Here is a 17516-nt window from a genome sequence, read left to right on the forward strand (position 1 = left end):
AGAATATAGTGAATCCCAACATTCTTTAGCACTTTCACATGAAATTATCTTTAACCTTTCTTCACTAGGAAGAATTCTATGAAGTGGTGAAATTGCATCAAATTGTTTCAAAACATCATTGTTTTGAATTGTTGACTTCACTAGCCTTGAACTAGCTTATGGTACAAAGTCTCCTACTTTAATTATTCTCCACAAGTAGTAATCCTTGGATTTGAGATAAGACTCAAATCTTAATTTCCACACATCAATATTCATCTTATCAAAGATTGGTGCTTCTTTCATCAATTCTTCCAAGTATCCCATAGTTTGAGTTGATCCGAGAATCGTTGACTCAAGTTTTTGCACAAAACGAATTTTGACGCTTTCGCGATCGTTTATAGCGCAATGATTTGAGCAACCGCTCTGATACCAATTGTAAGTAACTAGAGGGGGGTGAATAGTTACATACGTTTTTAACACTTTTTCAATTGATCACCAAATTCGATTCAACTTTGATCAAACTACTCAACTCAAACTTGATGTTTAACGACCCGTCCTAATCCATCTGGACGAATACATTACATTTGGTTACATCGCGAGGTACAAGTTGTAAATATATGTTTCAATATCCAATCCTAAGTTAAAACATGTAGTAGCTGTGAATTTGGTTTTGGTTCGTGTCAATCTAAGGTTAGTGAGGAAGAAGATGAATTCGGGTTAAGGGATAAATAAAACTGAGAGGGGAATCTATTCAGAAAATGGGCATCAGCCCAACGGTCTTGAGTGTTGTGGGTGAGCGAGTGGTCGAGGGTTCGAGCCCAGCTGGTGGCATCTTTTTCTTTTTCAGCCTATTTTGAGATGTAGTGATCTTATTATTTGTATTATTATTATTTCATTATTATTATTATCATTAGTATTATTGTTATTATTGTTATTATCATTACAAATATAATTATTACCATTATTATTATTATTACTAGTATAAGTATTATTATTATTATTATGATTATGATTATTATTATCATTATTAAGAAAACAATACAATCTATTATTATTATCATAGTATTAAGTATTATAATAATTGTTATTACTATTATTGTAAGTATTATTAATGTTATTATTAGTATTATTAACAAGAATATAAGTATTATTGTGATTAGGATTATTATTATTATGAGTATCATTTAATGAACTATTACTAAAATTATTATTAGAAACACTAAAATTATCATTAGGATTATTATTATTACTAAAACTATTACTAAAATTATTATTAGTAACACTAATAATAATTTTATTAGGATTATAATTTTATTACTAAAACTATTACTAATAATTTTATTATTAGGATATTTTTATAGTTATTAATAATAATATCAATATTATTACTCTTATCGTTAATACTAGAAGTATCATTATTTTAAACTATAATTTTATTAAAAACTAAGTAGTATCATTATTATTAACATTATAAGTATTATTAAACTTATCATCTTATATATAAAATTTGCATTATTAGTATTATTATTAAATCTAATAGTATTATTACCCATATCTTAATACTTTCATTAAAATAACTAACAAATGATATTCATATAACAATATATTTAATACACAAAAGTAAAGTATATTAATATTTTATTTATTAAAGTAAATAAAATGAATATAATGAAACATATAAGTTATTGATATTAAAACGTATATTACTAATAATATATATATTTGTTCGATTACAAGTATATGTATTAATATATATACAAATGATATAAGTTCATGAATCCAAGGCCAACCCTGCATTGTTCAGTTTCATCGTCTGAATATTTTTACTACAAAATATGGTATAGTGAGTTTCATTTGCTCCCTTTTTAAATGCTTTTGCAATATATTTTTGAGACTGAGAATACATGCGCTGTTTTTATAAATGTTTGACGAAATAGACATAAGTAATCTAAACTACATTATATGGTTGAATGATCGAAATCGAATATGCCCCCTTTTAGTCTAGTAATCTAAGAATTAGGGAATAGACTGAAATGTCCCGTTCTTATTGATTAAAAACGTTCCATATTAATTGATTTCGTTGCGAGGTTTTGACATCTATATGAGACGTTTTTCAAAGACTGCATCATTTTAAAACAAATCATAACCTTTATTTCATCAATAAAGGTTTAAAAAGCTTTACGTAGATTATCAAATAATGATAATCTAAAATATCCAGTTTACAGACGACCATTACATAATGGTTTACAATACAAATATGTTACAACAAAATAAGTTTCTTGAATGCAGTTTTTACACAATATCATACAAGCATGGACTTCAAATCTCGTCCTTATTTAAGTATGCGACAGCGGAAGCTCTTAATAATCACCTGAGAATAAACATGCTTAAAACGTCAACAAAAATGTTGGTGAGTTATAGGTTTAACCTATATATATCAAATCATAATAATAGACCACAAGATTTCATATTTCAATACACATCCCATACATAGAGATAAAAATCATTCATATGGTGAACACCTGGTAACCGACATTAACAAGATGCATATATAAGAATATCCCCATCATTCCGGGACACCCTTCGGATATGATATAAATTTCGAAGTACTAAAGCATCCGGTACTTTGGATGGGGTTTGTTAGGCCCAATAGATCTATCTTTAGGATTCGCGTCAATTAGGGTGTCTGTTCCCTAATTCTTAGATTACCAGACTTAATAAAAAGGGGCATATTCGATTTCGATAATTCAACCATAGAATGTAGTTTCACGTACTTGTGTCTATTTTGTAAATCTTTTATAAAACCTGCATGTATTCTCATCCTAAAAATATTAGATTTTAAAAGTGGGACTATAACTCACTTTCACAGATTTTTACTTCGTCGGGAAGTAAGACTTGGCTACTGGTTGATTCACGAACCTATAACAATATATACATATATATCAAAGTATGTTCAAAATATATTTACAACACTTTTAATATATTTTGATGTTTTAAGTTTATTAAGTCAGCTGTCCTCGTTAGTAACCTACAACTAGTTGTCCATAGTTAGATGTACAGAAATAAATCGATAAATATTATCTTGAATCAATCCATGACCCAGTGTATACGTATCTCAGTATTGATCACAACTCAAACTATATATATTTTGGAATCAACCTCAACCCTGTATAGCTAACTCCAACATTCACATATAGAGTGTCTATGGTTGTTCCGAAATATATATAGATGTGTCGACATGATAGGTCGAAACATTGTATACGTGTCTATGGTATCTCAAGATTACATAATATACAATACAAGTTGATTAAGTTATGGTTGGAATAGATTTGTTACCAATTTTCACGTAGCTAAAATGAGAAAAATTATCCAATCTTGTTTTACCCATAACTTCTTCATTTTAAATCCGTTTTGAGTGAATCAAATTGCTATGGTTTCATATTGAACTCTATTTTATGAATCTAAATAGAAAAAGTATAGGTTTATAGTCGGAAAAATAAGTTACAAGTCGTTTTTGTAAAGGTAGTCATTTCAGTCGAAAGAACGACGTCTAGATGACCATTTTAGAAAACATACTTCCACTTTGAGTTTAACCATAATTTTTGGATATAGTTTCATGTTCATAATAAAAATCATTTTCTCATAATAACAACTTTTAAATCAAAGTTTATCATAGTTTTTAATTAACTAACCCAAAACAGCCCGCGGTGTTACTACGACGGCGTAAATCCGGTTTTACGGTGTTTTTCGTGTTTTCAGGTTTTAAATCATTAAGTTAGCATATCATATAGATATAGAACATGTGTTTAGTTGATTTTAAAAGTCAAGTTCGAAGGATTAACTTTTGTTTGCGAACAAGTTTAGAATTAACTAAACTATGTTCTAGTGATTACAAGTTTAAACCTTCGAATAAGATAGCTTTATATGTATGAATCGAATGATGTTATGAACATCATTACTACCTCAAGTTCCTTGGATAAACCTACTGGAAAATAGAAAAATGGATCTAGCTTCAACGGATCCTTGGATGGCTCGAAGTTCTTGAAGCAGAATCATGACACGAAAACAAGTTCAAATAAGATCATCACTTGAAATAAGATTGTTATAGTTATAGAAATTGAACCAAAGTTTGAATATGATTATTACCTTGTATTAGAATTATAACCTACTGTAAGAAACAAAGATTTCTTGATGTTGGATGATCACCTTACAAGATTGGAAGTGAGCTAGCAAACTTGAAAGTATTCTTGATTTTATGTAACTAGAACTTGTAGAATTTATGAAGAACACTTAGAATTTGAAGATAGAACTTGAGAGAGATCAATTAGATGAAGAAAATTGAAGAATGAAAGTGTTTGTAGGTGTTTTTGGTCGTTGGTGTATGGATTAGATATAAAGGATATGTAATTTTGTTTTCATGTAAATAAGTCATGAATGATTACTCATATTTTTGTAATTTTATGAGATATTTCATGCTAGTTGCCAAATGATGGTTCTCACATGTGTTAGGTGACTCACATGGGCTGCTAAGAGCTGATCATTGGAGTGTATATACCAATAGTACATACATCTAAAAGCTGTGTATTGTATGAGTACGAATACGGGTGCATACGAGTAGAATTGTTGATGAAACTGAACGAGGATGTAATTGTAAGAATTTTTGTTAAGTAGAAGTATTTTGATAAGTGTATTGAAGTCTTTCAAAAGTGTATAAATACATATTAAAACACTACATGTATATACATTTTAACTGAGTCGTTAAGTCATCGTTAGTCGTTACATGTAAGTGTTGTTTTGAAACCTTTAGGTTAACGATCTTGTTAAATGTTGTTAACCCAATGTTTATAATATCAAATGAGATTTTAAATTATTATATTATCATGATATTATCATGTATGAATATCTCTTAATATGATATATATACATTAAATGTATTTACAACGATAATCGTTACATATATGTCTCGTTTAAAAATCATTAAGTTAGTAGTCTTGTTTTTACATATGTAGTTCATTGTTAATATACTTAATGATATGTTTACTTATCATAGTATCATGTTAACTATATATATATCCATATATATGTCATCATATAGTTTTTACAAGTTTTAACGTTCGTGAATCACCGGTCAACTTGGGTGGTCAATTGTCTTTATGAAACATATTTCAATTAATCAAGTCTTAACAAGTTTGATTGCTTAACATGTTGGAAAAATTTAATCATGTAAATATCAATCTCAATTAATATATATAAACATGGAAAAGTTCGGGTCACTACATAGACACCCTAACTGACGCGAATCCTAAAGATAGATCTATCGGGCCCAACAAGTCCCATCCAAAGTACCGGATGCTTTAGTACTTTGAAATTTATCATGTCCGAAGGATGTCTCGAAATGATGGGGATATTTTATATGCATCTTGTGAATGTCGATTACTAGGTGTTCAATCCATATGAATGATTTTTGTCTCTATGTATGGGACGTATATTTATGAGAAATGGATATGGAAATCTTGTGGTCTATTAAAACTATGGAAATGATTGATTATGATAAACTAATGAACTCACCAACCTTTTGGTTGACACTTGAAAGCATGTTTATTCTCAGGTATGAAAGAAATCTTCCGCTGTGCATTTTCTCATTTTAGAGATATTACTTGGAGTCATTCATGACATATTTCAAAAGACGTTGCATTCAAGTCGTTGAGTTCATCAAGATTATTATTAAGTCAATCATAGTTGAATGTATTATGAAATGGTATGCATGCTGTCAACTTTCGATGTAAAGAAAGTTTGTCTTTTAAAAACGAATACAATGTTTGTAAAATGTATCATTTAGAGGTCAAATACCTCGCGATGTAACCAAATGTAATGTATTCGTCCAGATGGATTAGGACGGGTCATTAAAGTTGGTATCAGAGCGGTGGTCTAGCGAACCAGGTCTTGCATTAGTGTGTCTAACTGGTAGTTGTTTAGATGCATTAGTGAGTCTGGACTTCGACCGTGTCTGCATGTCAAAAGTTTTGCTTATCATTTTCTGTCGGAAATTACCTGCTTATCACTCTTAGTCTAGACACATTTTACTGCATTGATTGCATGAATAGTGTATAGACAAAATTCATATCTTAGCGTATCTGTTACTGTAAACTTTGCCTGGCATATTCCGTAAATCCTTCCGTAATCTACGAAACCTTTTGCTCTATATATATAAGATATTCTATGTAATTAGAATACCACCCGATAGTCGGAATATCATTCCATATCGAAAAATCCTTTATTCGAAAGTACGAAATGGGACTCGTCTCTAGCTTAAGTTCTTCGGAACCCGACAGCTATTCTGACATGGATGTTCACCTAAGCTCCGGAGACAGCGTCACCAGAATGATAATAATGTTAATAGTGATAATAAAAATAATAATAATAATAATAATAATAATAATAATAATAATAATAATAATAATAATAATAATAATAATAATAATAATAATAATAATAGTGATAATAAAAATAATAATAATAATAATAATAAAATATATAAAAAATTTAATAATGGTAGTAATAATAATAAAATAAAAAGGTTGTATTATTTTTACAATAAAAACACTAATTTTGAAAAAAATTTAATACTAATAATACTTAATAATAATACTTGTTAATAAATATATTAATGTTAATAATAATAGTAATAATAATAATAATAATAATGATGATAATAATAATAATAAAAATAATAAATATAGAATACAACCTTTGAAGCAACAAGCATTCAAAAAGAAACGCAACTGCCCAGGCTCGAACCCGCAACCTCTCGCTCGCTCAATAACACCACAAACCACTCGACCAATTCTATTTTTCTGAATTTGTTTGTAACCCATGTATATATATTACGTTCTATCAGTCTCAGCCCAATCGTAAACCAGTGGGTCTCGGCCCAATAAACAGAATACGGCCCATATAGAAAACACAAGTGTTCGACCCAGCTAGAAAAGGAAATTCAGCCGAAACTAGATAAACGGACAGCCCAAGAATTAATTACAAGCCGATTCAATTGTATAATTCGTGAGTTTAAAAATGACAGCTGGATGTTAGGTTTTGTGGGGTTTGTGAGGTCGACAGAAAGAACCCGAGGTTGGATCCATTATCAACATTAACATCGATCTTTAATTCCCATCAATTAACACGTCCAATATCGTTACTGTAGCTTTATTTATTTTCGAACAGAGCAGGAAGTATAGCAGTGACAGTCGAAGGAGGTTATAGGTTGCAGGTATGATGTTTGGTAATGGTGAGGTTATATCGATTAATGGTAGCAGGCAATAATAATGGTTGCAGGCTTGATGTTCCGATTAGAAGAGAGAAAAAGAGATATAGAGAGAAGAGATATGGAGGGTATTGGTGGTTTTTGTGAATGGCATAGGAAACAAAGAACGAAACAGGAATTATACAACAGCAGTTTACGATGATTTATTGGATGTTCTTCGTTGCCAGGAATAGAAACAGTAATTATATAGTAGCTGCAGTCGTTAGCTTTATTAAGGACGTGATTAAATGATGTTTGAGGTGGTTTACTGTGATGTTCAAGTGGTGAATGAAAATAGAAAAACAGATAGCTATTTTGTGGATTAAAAGCAACGAACAGGAGCTGTATAACAGCTATAATCAGTGACCTTCAACGGTTTCTTGAGCAGTAAAATAGCAGCCTATTATCGATGATTTTATGGTGGTGTTGGTTTAAATAAAAACCCATAAGCAGCAGGTACAACAGTTTATTTGGTTTGTAAACTGGTTGAAACAGGAAACATAAGTAGAACTGCAGTAGCAGGTGAGTTTGGTTTGTGGTGGTGAGATGATTGACGACTGTAGCATCAGCAACGGATGAGAATCAATTGAAAGTGGTTGTGGTGGTAGCTCGATGAAGGAGGGAAGTCAAAGGTGGCGGATGGGTAGGTTGTAGTGAATTTCTGGCTTGGCTTGAACAGAAAGAAAACCCAGCTGCAATTGTTGATGATGGTAGTGTGTTCATGACGGGAAAAAGAAGCAAGTAGGTTCTATGGTGTTGTGGAGCAGAAAGAAATCGAAGATATAGTTTTGTTGTTGGTCGAGTAGCAAACAATAAGTAGTCACACATCATGATAATTGATGGTGAGGGTTCGTGTTGGTTTCGAGTGGTTCATGGTGATCATGGGTTGTGATTTTGGGTCTCGTTATAGCTGAAATAGGAACAAGATAATAGCAACAACGGTAAGCTAACAGGAAGAAAAATGGGAGTAGTAGTCGCATGAAATAACAAGAAAGATGGGTTTACAATGGTGATTGTTTGGTTGACGATTTGTGTTAGCTCGATGGTGCAAGGTGGTGAGGGTGTTGGCCGAATGGTGGTGATGGTTGGTGATTAAAGAGGGGCAAGCTAGATAGACAGATGGTTTCATGCCTCCATTGTTATTTATGTATATATTAATTATATATAGATAGATTAGACAGTAGGGATCAAAAGAAAAATAGAAAAAGGTCACTATAATAATTTCATTCACTGGAGTAATTCACTAGTTATCTGACGATACTATTAATTAATAGGGGTATTATATTATGGTCTGTTGATAATTAGTGGCGAATAAAAGTGTTCAGAAAAATTCCATATTTTTAAATTAACTATATTTATTTATTTTGATCATTATGGTATAAAATTCGATCATTAACTATTAAATAAAAATTACATTAATTATTCACTCCCAACCCCAAGTAAAATATAAAAAGTTTTAAAATTTAATAAATAGTTCCTAAATACATTTTTAATAAGCCTAAAATTTATATTACTCATTTTCGGATCACCGTTTATTTTAAAATTATATAAGTTTGAATTTAACTTGCTTAATATCAATCGAAACATCAAACGAGTACTACAATTATTTAATATTTATTTTTAATATACTTTTATTTATATATAGATACGTTTTTAAATAATTATTATAATATCATATTTCATAACAACATTTAATATTTCAAATTGTACTTCCAATTATTATTTATATATATATACACACATATCTATTTACAATTAATTGTTCGCGAATTGTCAAGAGCAGTCGAAGGTCAATTGAATATATGAAACAGTTCAAAATTTTTGAGACTCAATATTACAGACTTTGCTTATCGTGTCGAAAACATATAAAGATTAATTTTAAATTTGGTCGGAAATTTCCGGGTCGTCACATGATGTGTGTAGTGTATATGTTCAAAATGATAAATGAAGTAATGTAAAGAACATAGACACAAGGATTTATAGTGGTTCGGGTGGATGTTAACTAATCCACCTTAATCCACTCCCCGATTACACTAATCGGGATTTGTTACTTCACTAAGCACTTTTCCCCAAACCCGGTGGAGATCCGATTTACAAGTCTTCAACTTCCTTGATAGACAACAAACCTAATCTTTCTATCCCTTTGAAAAATCAACTCTAACCTAGATCAACTTGTCTTCACCTTGGACAAGTATTAATCTCCAAATAAGATTAATCAACTTCCTAAGTCCCTTTAAGGAAGTAGATCACTAAGCTAGCCTATGCTTCCACTAATTGAAGTTACAAGACTTATACACTTTGCAATGATGATCCTAACACAATACTAGGACATACATTACATTAAGTAAACTCACAAGATAAATGATTTTGATTAGTAAGTTTACAACAACCCAATTCTATATCTATAAGATCATAGAATCTTCTCTTGCTTGATCACATTTGAGTAGTAATTGATGCACTTGTGATCATTGGAAATAAGCCTTTGAAATATGCAAGAGGGTCAGTTTAAAATGCTCTTAAATGTTTGCCTTTTATAATGAGATTCAAAAAGTAGCCGTTGACACACGGTTGACATCACGGTCGATCATGGTACGACTGTGCGTGCTCCAGTCCAAAGTTGGTATCCATTGTATAGCCGTTTGACTCAAATTTGAACCCCACATTTTGGCACCTTTACTCCTTCTAGCACCTGCAAAAGAAACCAAACATCCTATACAAGTACTATATGCATTAAGTGTGTGAGATTTGGTCTTAATGCATGAAAGTGACTAATCATTCCAAAAGTGGTAAACCCAACATTCTTGGAGAAGTGTCTTGATTGATATTTTGAGAAATCTCAGTTTGGTCAAGACTTAGTTAGTCACTTTAATGCCCTTGGTTCAATTCTAAAGACTAGTCACTATGTCATTAACTTTCTAGTTTCAATTAATCACAAGTCATGTTCTCTTTGAGTTTAATTAGAGATTAATTGAATGATGTCTCTATAAGATAATCATGAAGTATGTAGAGACATTAAGGTTAAGCTATTCTTGAATAAGCAATCACACTTAGTTACTTAGACTAGACCAAATAGACAATTGACTATAATTTCATTGTGAACCATTTTACACTTAATCTATTGGAGTAGGTTAGTTACTTGAATCCTAACTAATGAGTACATGACAAACATATTAATCAAGTTGACAAGTTTATGAGTATTAACCATATTGACAAGTAGCAAGTAATACTCACATAGCAAGAGATAGTTATTCTAGGATCAATCATATAGAAACTTGCACAACTTATAATTCAAGCACTTAATAAGTTTAATTTGCAATATAACATATTACATGATTAATGTGTAAATACTCATTAATGTCCAACACATGCACAAGGGAAGAACAATCTCTAGTTGGGACTTGGTGACCATCCTAAATGTATCTAAGTGTGTTTTAGGATTGCAAGTCATTACCTGTTAACTTTGAGAGCATTTGTCCTCATTTAGCCTTAATTAATCACTAAGTCATTTCTAATAGCAATCATTGTTCTAGTGACATTGGCTTAAGTGTGTCGGTACTTGATGATCATACTAAGGATATCTAGATAAGAATTAAGATCACAAGTTGTTGATTAACACTTATGTGTTATGCCTAATCTTGATTAATTTGTCATTAAGATGTCATTATGCGTAATTAATCACAATTAGTGTTTTTATGACCAAAACTCAATTGAGTATGGAGAAGACATCTATTCTAAGCATGTTGAGAAATGTTTCATGAATTATAAATGTCGGGAACTAGTCAAACTTTATTTGGTCGAAAATGGTAACAGAGAAAACTGCGGTCGCACTGCGGTTGACCGTGTGGCGACCGTGCAACCTGTTTTCACAAAACTGCGTTGCAATTCAGTTTGGGGTTTCACGGTTGACTATGCGGTCGACCGTACCTCGACCGTGTGTTTAGCTGAACTTTTAATTTCATTCTTTAACCTATGTTTGACTTGGTCGTTTGCAAGATAAAGTATGGATTAGTGACCTTGCGTGTTTTATGTTAAGATGTCAGTCATCACTTATGCATATGTATGTGTCATCTTCAAAACATATTCTTTGGTTAATCATACTTTGGCTAATCATACTTAAGTTTATCGTTTAGTGCATTAACCCACATTCAACCAACAGAACTCATGAGAGCAAAGCAATTGTACAACCCGAGATCGCGACTAATTTCGAAATTAGATCTCAATTTCTCCATATGATTTGTGAGTAGTGCCATTTAGTGATACACCTAAGGAAGATGCCAACAAGCATCTCAGAACTTTTAAACACGATGTACGATGTTTTAAATCTGCTCTATCGTGGAAGAAGTCGTGTACCTTGGGATATTTTCATGGACGCTAAAAGGAGAAGCCAAAGATTGGTTGGAGTATAATCCAGAAAGAGAAATCAAAATATGGCATGAAATGGTTGAAAAATTCTTAGTACATTTCTTCTCCACCTTGAAAACTGTGAACCAATAAGCAGAAATCACTTAGTTTAATCAAAAGTTTAACGAAACTTTATACGAGGCATGGTCACGTTTTTTAAAAATGTTGAGAATATTCCCACAACATGGGTTAAGTACCTTTAAATTTATTTTTTTAACCATCTACAAAGGTTCATCAATAGCCACCTGCAAGGAAATATATACGATAGTCGGATGAAACATGATGAAGAAAACTCGGAAGAAGCATATGAGATAATTGAGAAACTTTCCTCTCACTAACATGAGTGGCATGAAGATCAACCCTTTTCACGGTTTCTCAATGTCGTAAGTTCTGAAGCTAGTGATTAGCTGGCCGCTGTCAGCCCCGCTTTTTTGATTCGATATTTTTATCATTCGACGTTTGAATTCTACTATTTGACATGTTAGAAATATTCAAGAGTCGTTTAAAAATATATTTATATGTGTAGCATATAATGTTTTTAAATGTTCTCGATTTAGAGGTTTTCGAATTTCTATTTAGGAAACCTAGGCTAAAACTACCGAGCTCAACAAATAAATCGTTAATAAATAAATATAAATAATACTCCAATAAATAAATAGATAAATAAAAAATTAAATAAATAAATACATAAAATAAATAAACAAATGAAAATACCCGAATACCCGGAGTGTGCATTTGCAGCATTTTGGACTGCCACTGAGAAACACACCGCCCTTGAAGCAGCGAAGATCCAAATTCAATGAGTATTCCAAATCCAGTCATCGAGCAACATCAAATTACATTATCAGCAGCAGCAGCAGATTCACATTCACAATTAGCCATGAAAAAGGCAACGGAAGCTACTGATGATCTCTACAACATTCGTGACACATATTTTACATCAGACCTAAATAAAAAACGTTCTAAATTGCAATCACTATCTCAAATCGCTCTCAATATCCTCGATTCCATCCCTCCTGGTAACCATTTCAAACCCTAACCTCTTAACATTTGTTAATCTTTGTATCTATATGCTCATGTTTTTAGTGTGTTTGTAGCGCTAATTGATGAGATTAGGGTTAGGTCAGGTATTTGTTAATTTGTGATCTGTGTTACAAAAAATGATCCAAATTTGATGGTTTATGATTTGTTTGGCATGAAAATTTTGAAGTATAGCTCTGTTTAAGGGGATTGCATTTCAGGTCGATTAGTATGAATTGAATAATTTTGCCTTGAATGTATGAATAATGTGCAGAACAAAGGAAATTGTCTACACAACGTGCAATGTATGAATATTTGAAAGGGAAGATATTGGATGTGTTCCCTGAATATTCAAAACAAGCAGAAGATCATCTTTCGAAAGCTGTATGTCAAAATATTTTTTCGGTTCTTCATTTTATTATATGTAAATGACTGCTTTGTATGAAATTAACTGTTTCACTTTACAGGTTAAGTTGAATCCTTCTCTAGCAGACGCTTGGCTATGTTTAGGAAATTGTTTTTGGAAAAAAGGAGATTTAGCCGGAACAAAGAACTGCTTTACCCTTTCGTTAAGCAAGGTTATTCGTCTGAGTTATTGCTGTTTATTCTTTTTAATAAATCGGTACTACTAGTGTTAGTTTAGTACCCTTTCAACACTTTATCTTTAATGTTATTATATAGGGCCCAAATAAGAGGATACTAAGCCAGCTGTCGATGCTTGAAAGACGAATGGCTCAAGGCAAGAACCATTGCTTCTTTTATGTTATTTATTTTATTCAGTTCAGTAATACAGTGTCATTTGAATTTTTGTTTTTCTTTTTGCTGTTTATGTTTATTAACTTGTATCTTTACCTTTCTTATTCATCATTAGGAGCGGATAATCAGGAGGAAATTGTTGCTGACAGTATTAAACATGCGAAGGAAGCTATTGCTTTAGATGTAAAAGATGGAAATTCATGGTGTAAGAATTATTTATTTCATTTCAGTTCTTTATCATCCATTTGTTCATTGACTATTTATATAAGTGAGACTTAACAAGTTACGTGCATTGACTATTTTGACCTTTTATGGTACTGACAGACAACCTCGGAAATGCATGTCTAACGTCTTTTTTTGTGACGGGTGCATGGGATCACAGCAAATTACACCAATCTCTGAAAGCGTACCAAAATGCTGTATGTTGTAAATCTTCTTCTTAACAAATATTGTCGGTCTTGAATTTTATCTATTTTCTTATGTTTTCATGATTAACAGGAAAAAGATGAGAACATGAAGTTGAACCCAGACCTATATTTTAACTGTGCTACTGTAAGTTTCTATTCTTTATGATGTGGTTTTATTTTCTGTTTTCTGTTTGTCGGGTGATAGATTTTATTTTTTCAATTGTGAAGGTAAATACATATCTAGAGAATTATGAGAGGGCACTCAGTGGATTTGAAGCAGCTGCATCGAAAGATCCTTGTCTTAATGCTGCTGAGGAAGTTCAAAAGATGCTTAATCTTTTTGATAAGCTTGACAGTTTGTTGAAGGTGAGTTTCAATTGTGATAGAATACTTAATCAAATTGTAATAAATGTCATAGTGATATGAAACTGAACTTATGCCCAAATTTGTAAAATACGTCATGTGAATAAATGCAATGTTTAAGTAGACCTGGCAATTGTGACCCATACACTCAAATTCGGGTCAAATGGGTCAAGCTTTCAGGTCAATTGGGTGTTGAGAAAAATTAAGCCTAACAATGTCAATCAAAACCTAAAAAAAGATCAAAACGGGTTTCTCTCCAACCTATTGAGTCCTATACAAAAAATGAAGGAACGGGTCTAATGGGTATCAATACTCAAAGATCAATAAATTGAAATGGGTCTAATGGGTCTTGTGAATGGGTCGAGCACAAAAAGTTTCATCCGTCAAAAATTTATGAAAGTATTCATAGTTATGTCATTTATTATGTATATTAAATGCTCTTATGTATATATAATAATAATAAATATAAATAATAATAACTAAAATAATGTAATAAATGTAAAAAAAGCGATGTAACCCATTTGACCCATTTGACCCAACTGACCTGTGACCCGTTTCGACCTGTTACCCAAACCGACCCAACCTGACCCATTTTGACCCGTTTAAAAAATTGACCCGTTTGACCTATGACCCTTTCAACCAAAAACCATTTTGACCCGTTACCCAAACCGACCCAACCTGACCCGTTTACCAGGCATTTGTTTAAGAGGTCATAAATGTACCAGAACAATATTAGTTCCTTGAATAACTTCATCAGTCATTCTAGAAAGTACATGAGCTCGATTCATATGTGCAGAACTTGAATTACTCATTTGTTCTATTTGTAATGAAGATGTATTTGAAAGTTTGTAATGTTAGTCTCTGTTCTGTATTTATACATTAACAAAACTGTGATACGTTGCAACAAACAATATAGAGTTACATAGTTAAATTCTTTTTTGGCTATATAATTCACCTTTATTTTTATGTCAAATGAAAACATGAATGATATGCACATTAATATGATGGAATTATGATCATTTCTCCAAATCAGTTGTGTTTTTTTTTTTCGAACTTTTACCTTGGAAAAGAAAATGAAAAAATTCCAGGATAGTTTATCATAAGTTCAACCATAAAGCTGTAGTATTTGATATTAACTAATTATGCATGCTGCAGGCACCAATTAAAGCCAAACGTCTTGCTTCCTTGACATCATCTCTTGCTGAAATCAAGTGTAAGCTACCTTACTTTATCACCTTGTACAGCCACCATCTTTTGTGTAATGAGTTTGTTCACCTTTTAAAACCTAAATGTATTATTCATTTTTATTTTTATTTTTGAAGTGAACCCATCGTACAAGAGAGCCACCATTGATAATCTGTTGGATGGTCTAAACAAGACAATTGCAGTTGTAGGAAAAGTCCTGTACTTTGTTAAGCATGATAATGCCACTCCCCTGTAAGTAATGCCGATTGAAGATTTTTGATCCGTTCGTCCCTTGATCTTTTTTTTACTTTTCACATTATTGGATTAAATTAGTTCACCCAATTGACATTCTCCTTGTATGCTTGTAGGTATTATGTGTTGTGTGATTCAAACCAATTATGTTTTGTCCTCACAGTATACGGGATAAACAACACCGCCGTAAGTCTCCTACAAATCTTGTATTATAAACAAAATAGTTAACCATCCAGGCATAGACTGGGTGGCCACCAGGACTTCCAATGAAGCAAGAGGTCACGGGTTCGATTCCCTTCAAGGTAAATACTTGGGGCGAACTCCATTTAGTGACTGATTGACTAGAGGATGCCTTACCTGGTAGCGGTGGAGGCCTGGCTTGCCGTTTACCCGGAGTTTACCTGCTAGAGGGGAGCCATTATGGCTCGTCGCTAGGGGGTTCCTCGTAAAAAAAAATAATAATAAACAAAATAGTTTTTTTTTCCTTTCTTTCTGAATATTTGTTTTTGCAATTCGGGTTATCATCTTCTGTTTCTAATGTTTTCATTCTTTCTTTTCTGTACAGATTAAAGAAGGTGACCAGGTCACACTGTTGGATCCATATTTTCGTAACAATGATTTTTCATGGAGTGAAAAGGTTTGTTCTTTCGATACACACATACGCACACGCACACACAAACACATATTTCTCAGTCATTTGTCATTGCATGAAAAATGTATTTTAGGAGTGTAACCGCTGAACAAAAGTTAAGTTTGGTTTGGTTTTGTGATTGTTCGTTTCAGTGTGGGATCAATAGTCAGGATTACCCGTTTGATTATGAATTGAACTGTCTATATGTTATATGGAGAAAGTCATTTATCCTTTAGAATTGTTTATTTTCGTTCCTTTTTTCAATCAACAAATCAAATAGAGCCTGAGGTTATTAAATATAAACTTTGCAGCGCTATCAATTTAGAGCAGTACGTGTGGATTTTTTGGAGCAAGTGCATGTAAATGGAAAACCTGTCCCTCGTCATCATTGTGTTCGCTCATCAATTTACGCCCAACATAAACCTTGAAGATTTATAGTTTGATTCTGCTGTAGAGACATGTAAGAAGACTGAAAATGACAGATACATGAAAACAGGTACAAGAGTGCATAGTAGTGTTGAAGCTTGCATTTGATTTGGGTGGAGAGAGTGGCTTTTGTTTCTGTAATTTGTGTACAGACAATTTTGTTTGTAACTCCTGCTGAATTACATTACAAAGGTAGAGTTTGTCAATTTATATGAAGTGATATGGTTTCATAAAAACATTGTTTAGTATTAATTCACGATGTTGTGAAAATCGGTTATTAGTTTTTCTTGGCTTTGATGATATGATTCTAATAATAGTTTTCTTGGATTTTTTTAAGGGCAAAGCCTCAAAATCTAGCTAGTGGGGATTGAGCTTTGATCTCCTTTGAATTTGGGAAGTGATATATACACAACTATTTTTTACACGTACACAACCAAACACGCTTTACAGTGTTGTGCAGTATAACACTGTAAGGCATATTTGGTTGTCTATGTGTAAAAAGTGGTTGTGTACATATCATCACCCTTACTTGGATACCTTAACTAATTCTTCTCAATAACGTATTTCGGTACAAGTATAGGAGTATACCGTGCATGTCGTTTAGAAACCTATTTATTAAACTACAAATATATCCATATTTCAATCATTTTTACACGCACAATCTCCATTTCTTCATATCTTTCTCTCTAGTTTTATGAAGAAACCCAACCCGCATTCGACACGTCAACAAATTTTTTTTTTTTAAATAAATAATCATTAACGCCCGCTTAAACGGTTACATAACGTAAAACGTTCC

At 32.0% G+C, this 17516-nt stretch overlaps 1 protein-coding gene across 1 annotated transcript; it reads left to right on the forward strand.

Moving 5' to 3' along the window:
• The first annotated feature begins 12436 nt into the window (after nt 1–12436).
• On the forward strand, nt 12437–17003 carry LOC139858074 (uncharacterized). Its single transcript, XM_071846924.1, has 13 exons — nt 12437–12699; nt 12975–13084; nt 13168–13278; nt 13382–13439; nt 13572–13661; nt 13781–13875; nt 13955–14008; nt 14092–14229; nt 15382–15439; nt 15549–15663; nt 15780–15849; nt 16229–16300; nt 16606–17003. Exons 1-13 carry the CDS (start codon nt 12480–12482, stop codon nt 16720–16722), a joined length of 1308 nt encoding a protein of 435 aa, XP_071703025.1. The 5' UTR covers nt 12437–12479; the 3' UTR covers nt 16723–17003.
• Nucleotides 17004–17516: the final 513 nt, after the last annotated feature.

This window comes from Rutidosis leptorrhynchoides, chromosome 7, assembly GCF_046630445.1.
Source record: "Rutidosis leptorrhynchoides isolate AG116_Rl617_1_P2 chromosome 7, CSIRO_AGI_Rlap_v1, whole genome shotgun sequence".
In the NCBI taxonomy this organism is placed as follows: domain Eukaryota; kingdom Viridiplantae; phylum Streptophyta; class Magnoliopsida; order Asterales; family Asteraceae; genus Rutidosis; species Rutidosis leptorrhynchoides.

What these genes read in the sequence shown, in the direction of transcription:
- LOC139858074 (XM_071846924.1), top strand. Translation starts at nt 12,480, where the DNA reads ATGAGTATTCCAAATCCAGTCATCGAGCAACATCAAATTACATTATCA. An exon ending in TTACCCTTTCGTTAAGCAAG is followed by an intron (nt 13,279 to 13,381) that starts GTTATTCGTCTG and finishes GTTATTATATAG; the next exon opens with GGCCCAAATAAGAGGATACT. An exon ending in TGAAAGACGAATGGCTCAAG is followed by an intron (nt 13,440 to 13,571) that starts GCAAGAACCATT and finishes ATTCATCATTAG; the next exon opens with GAGCGGATAATCAGGAGGAA.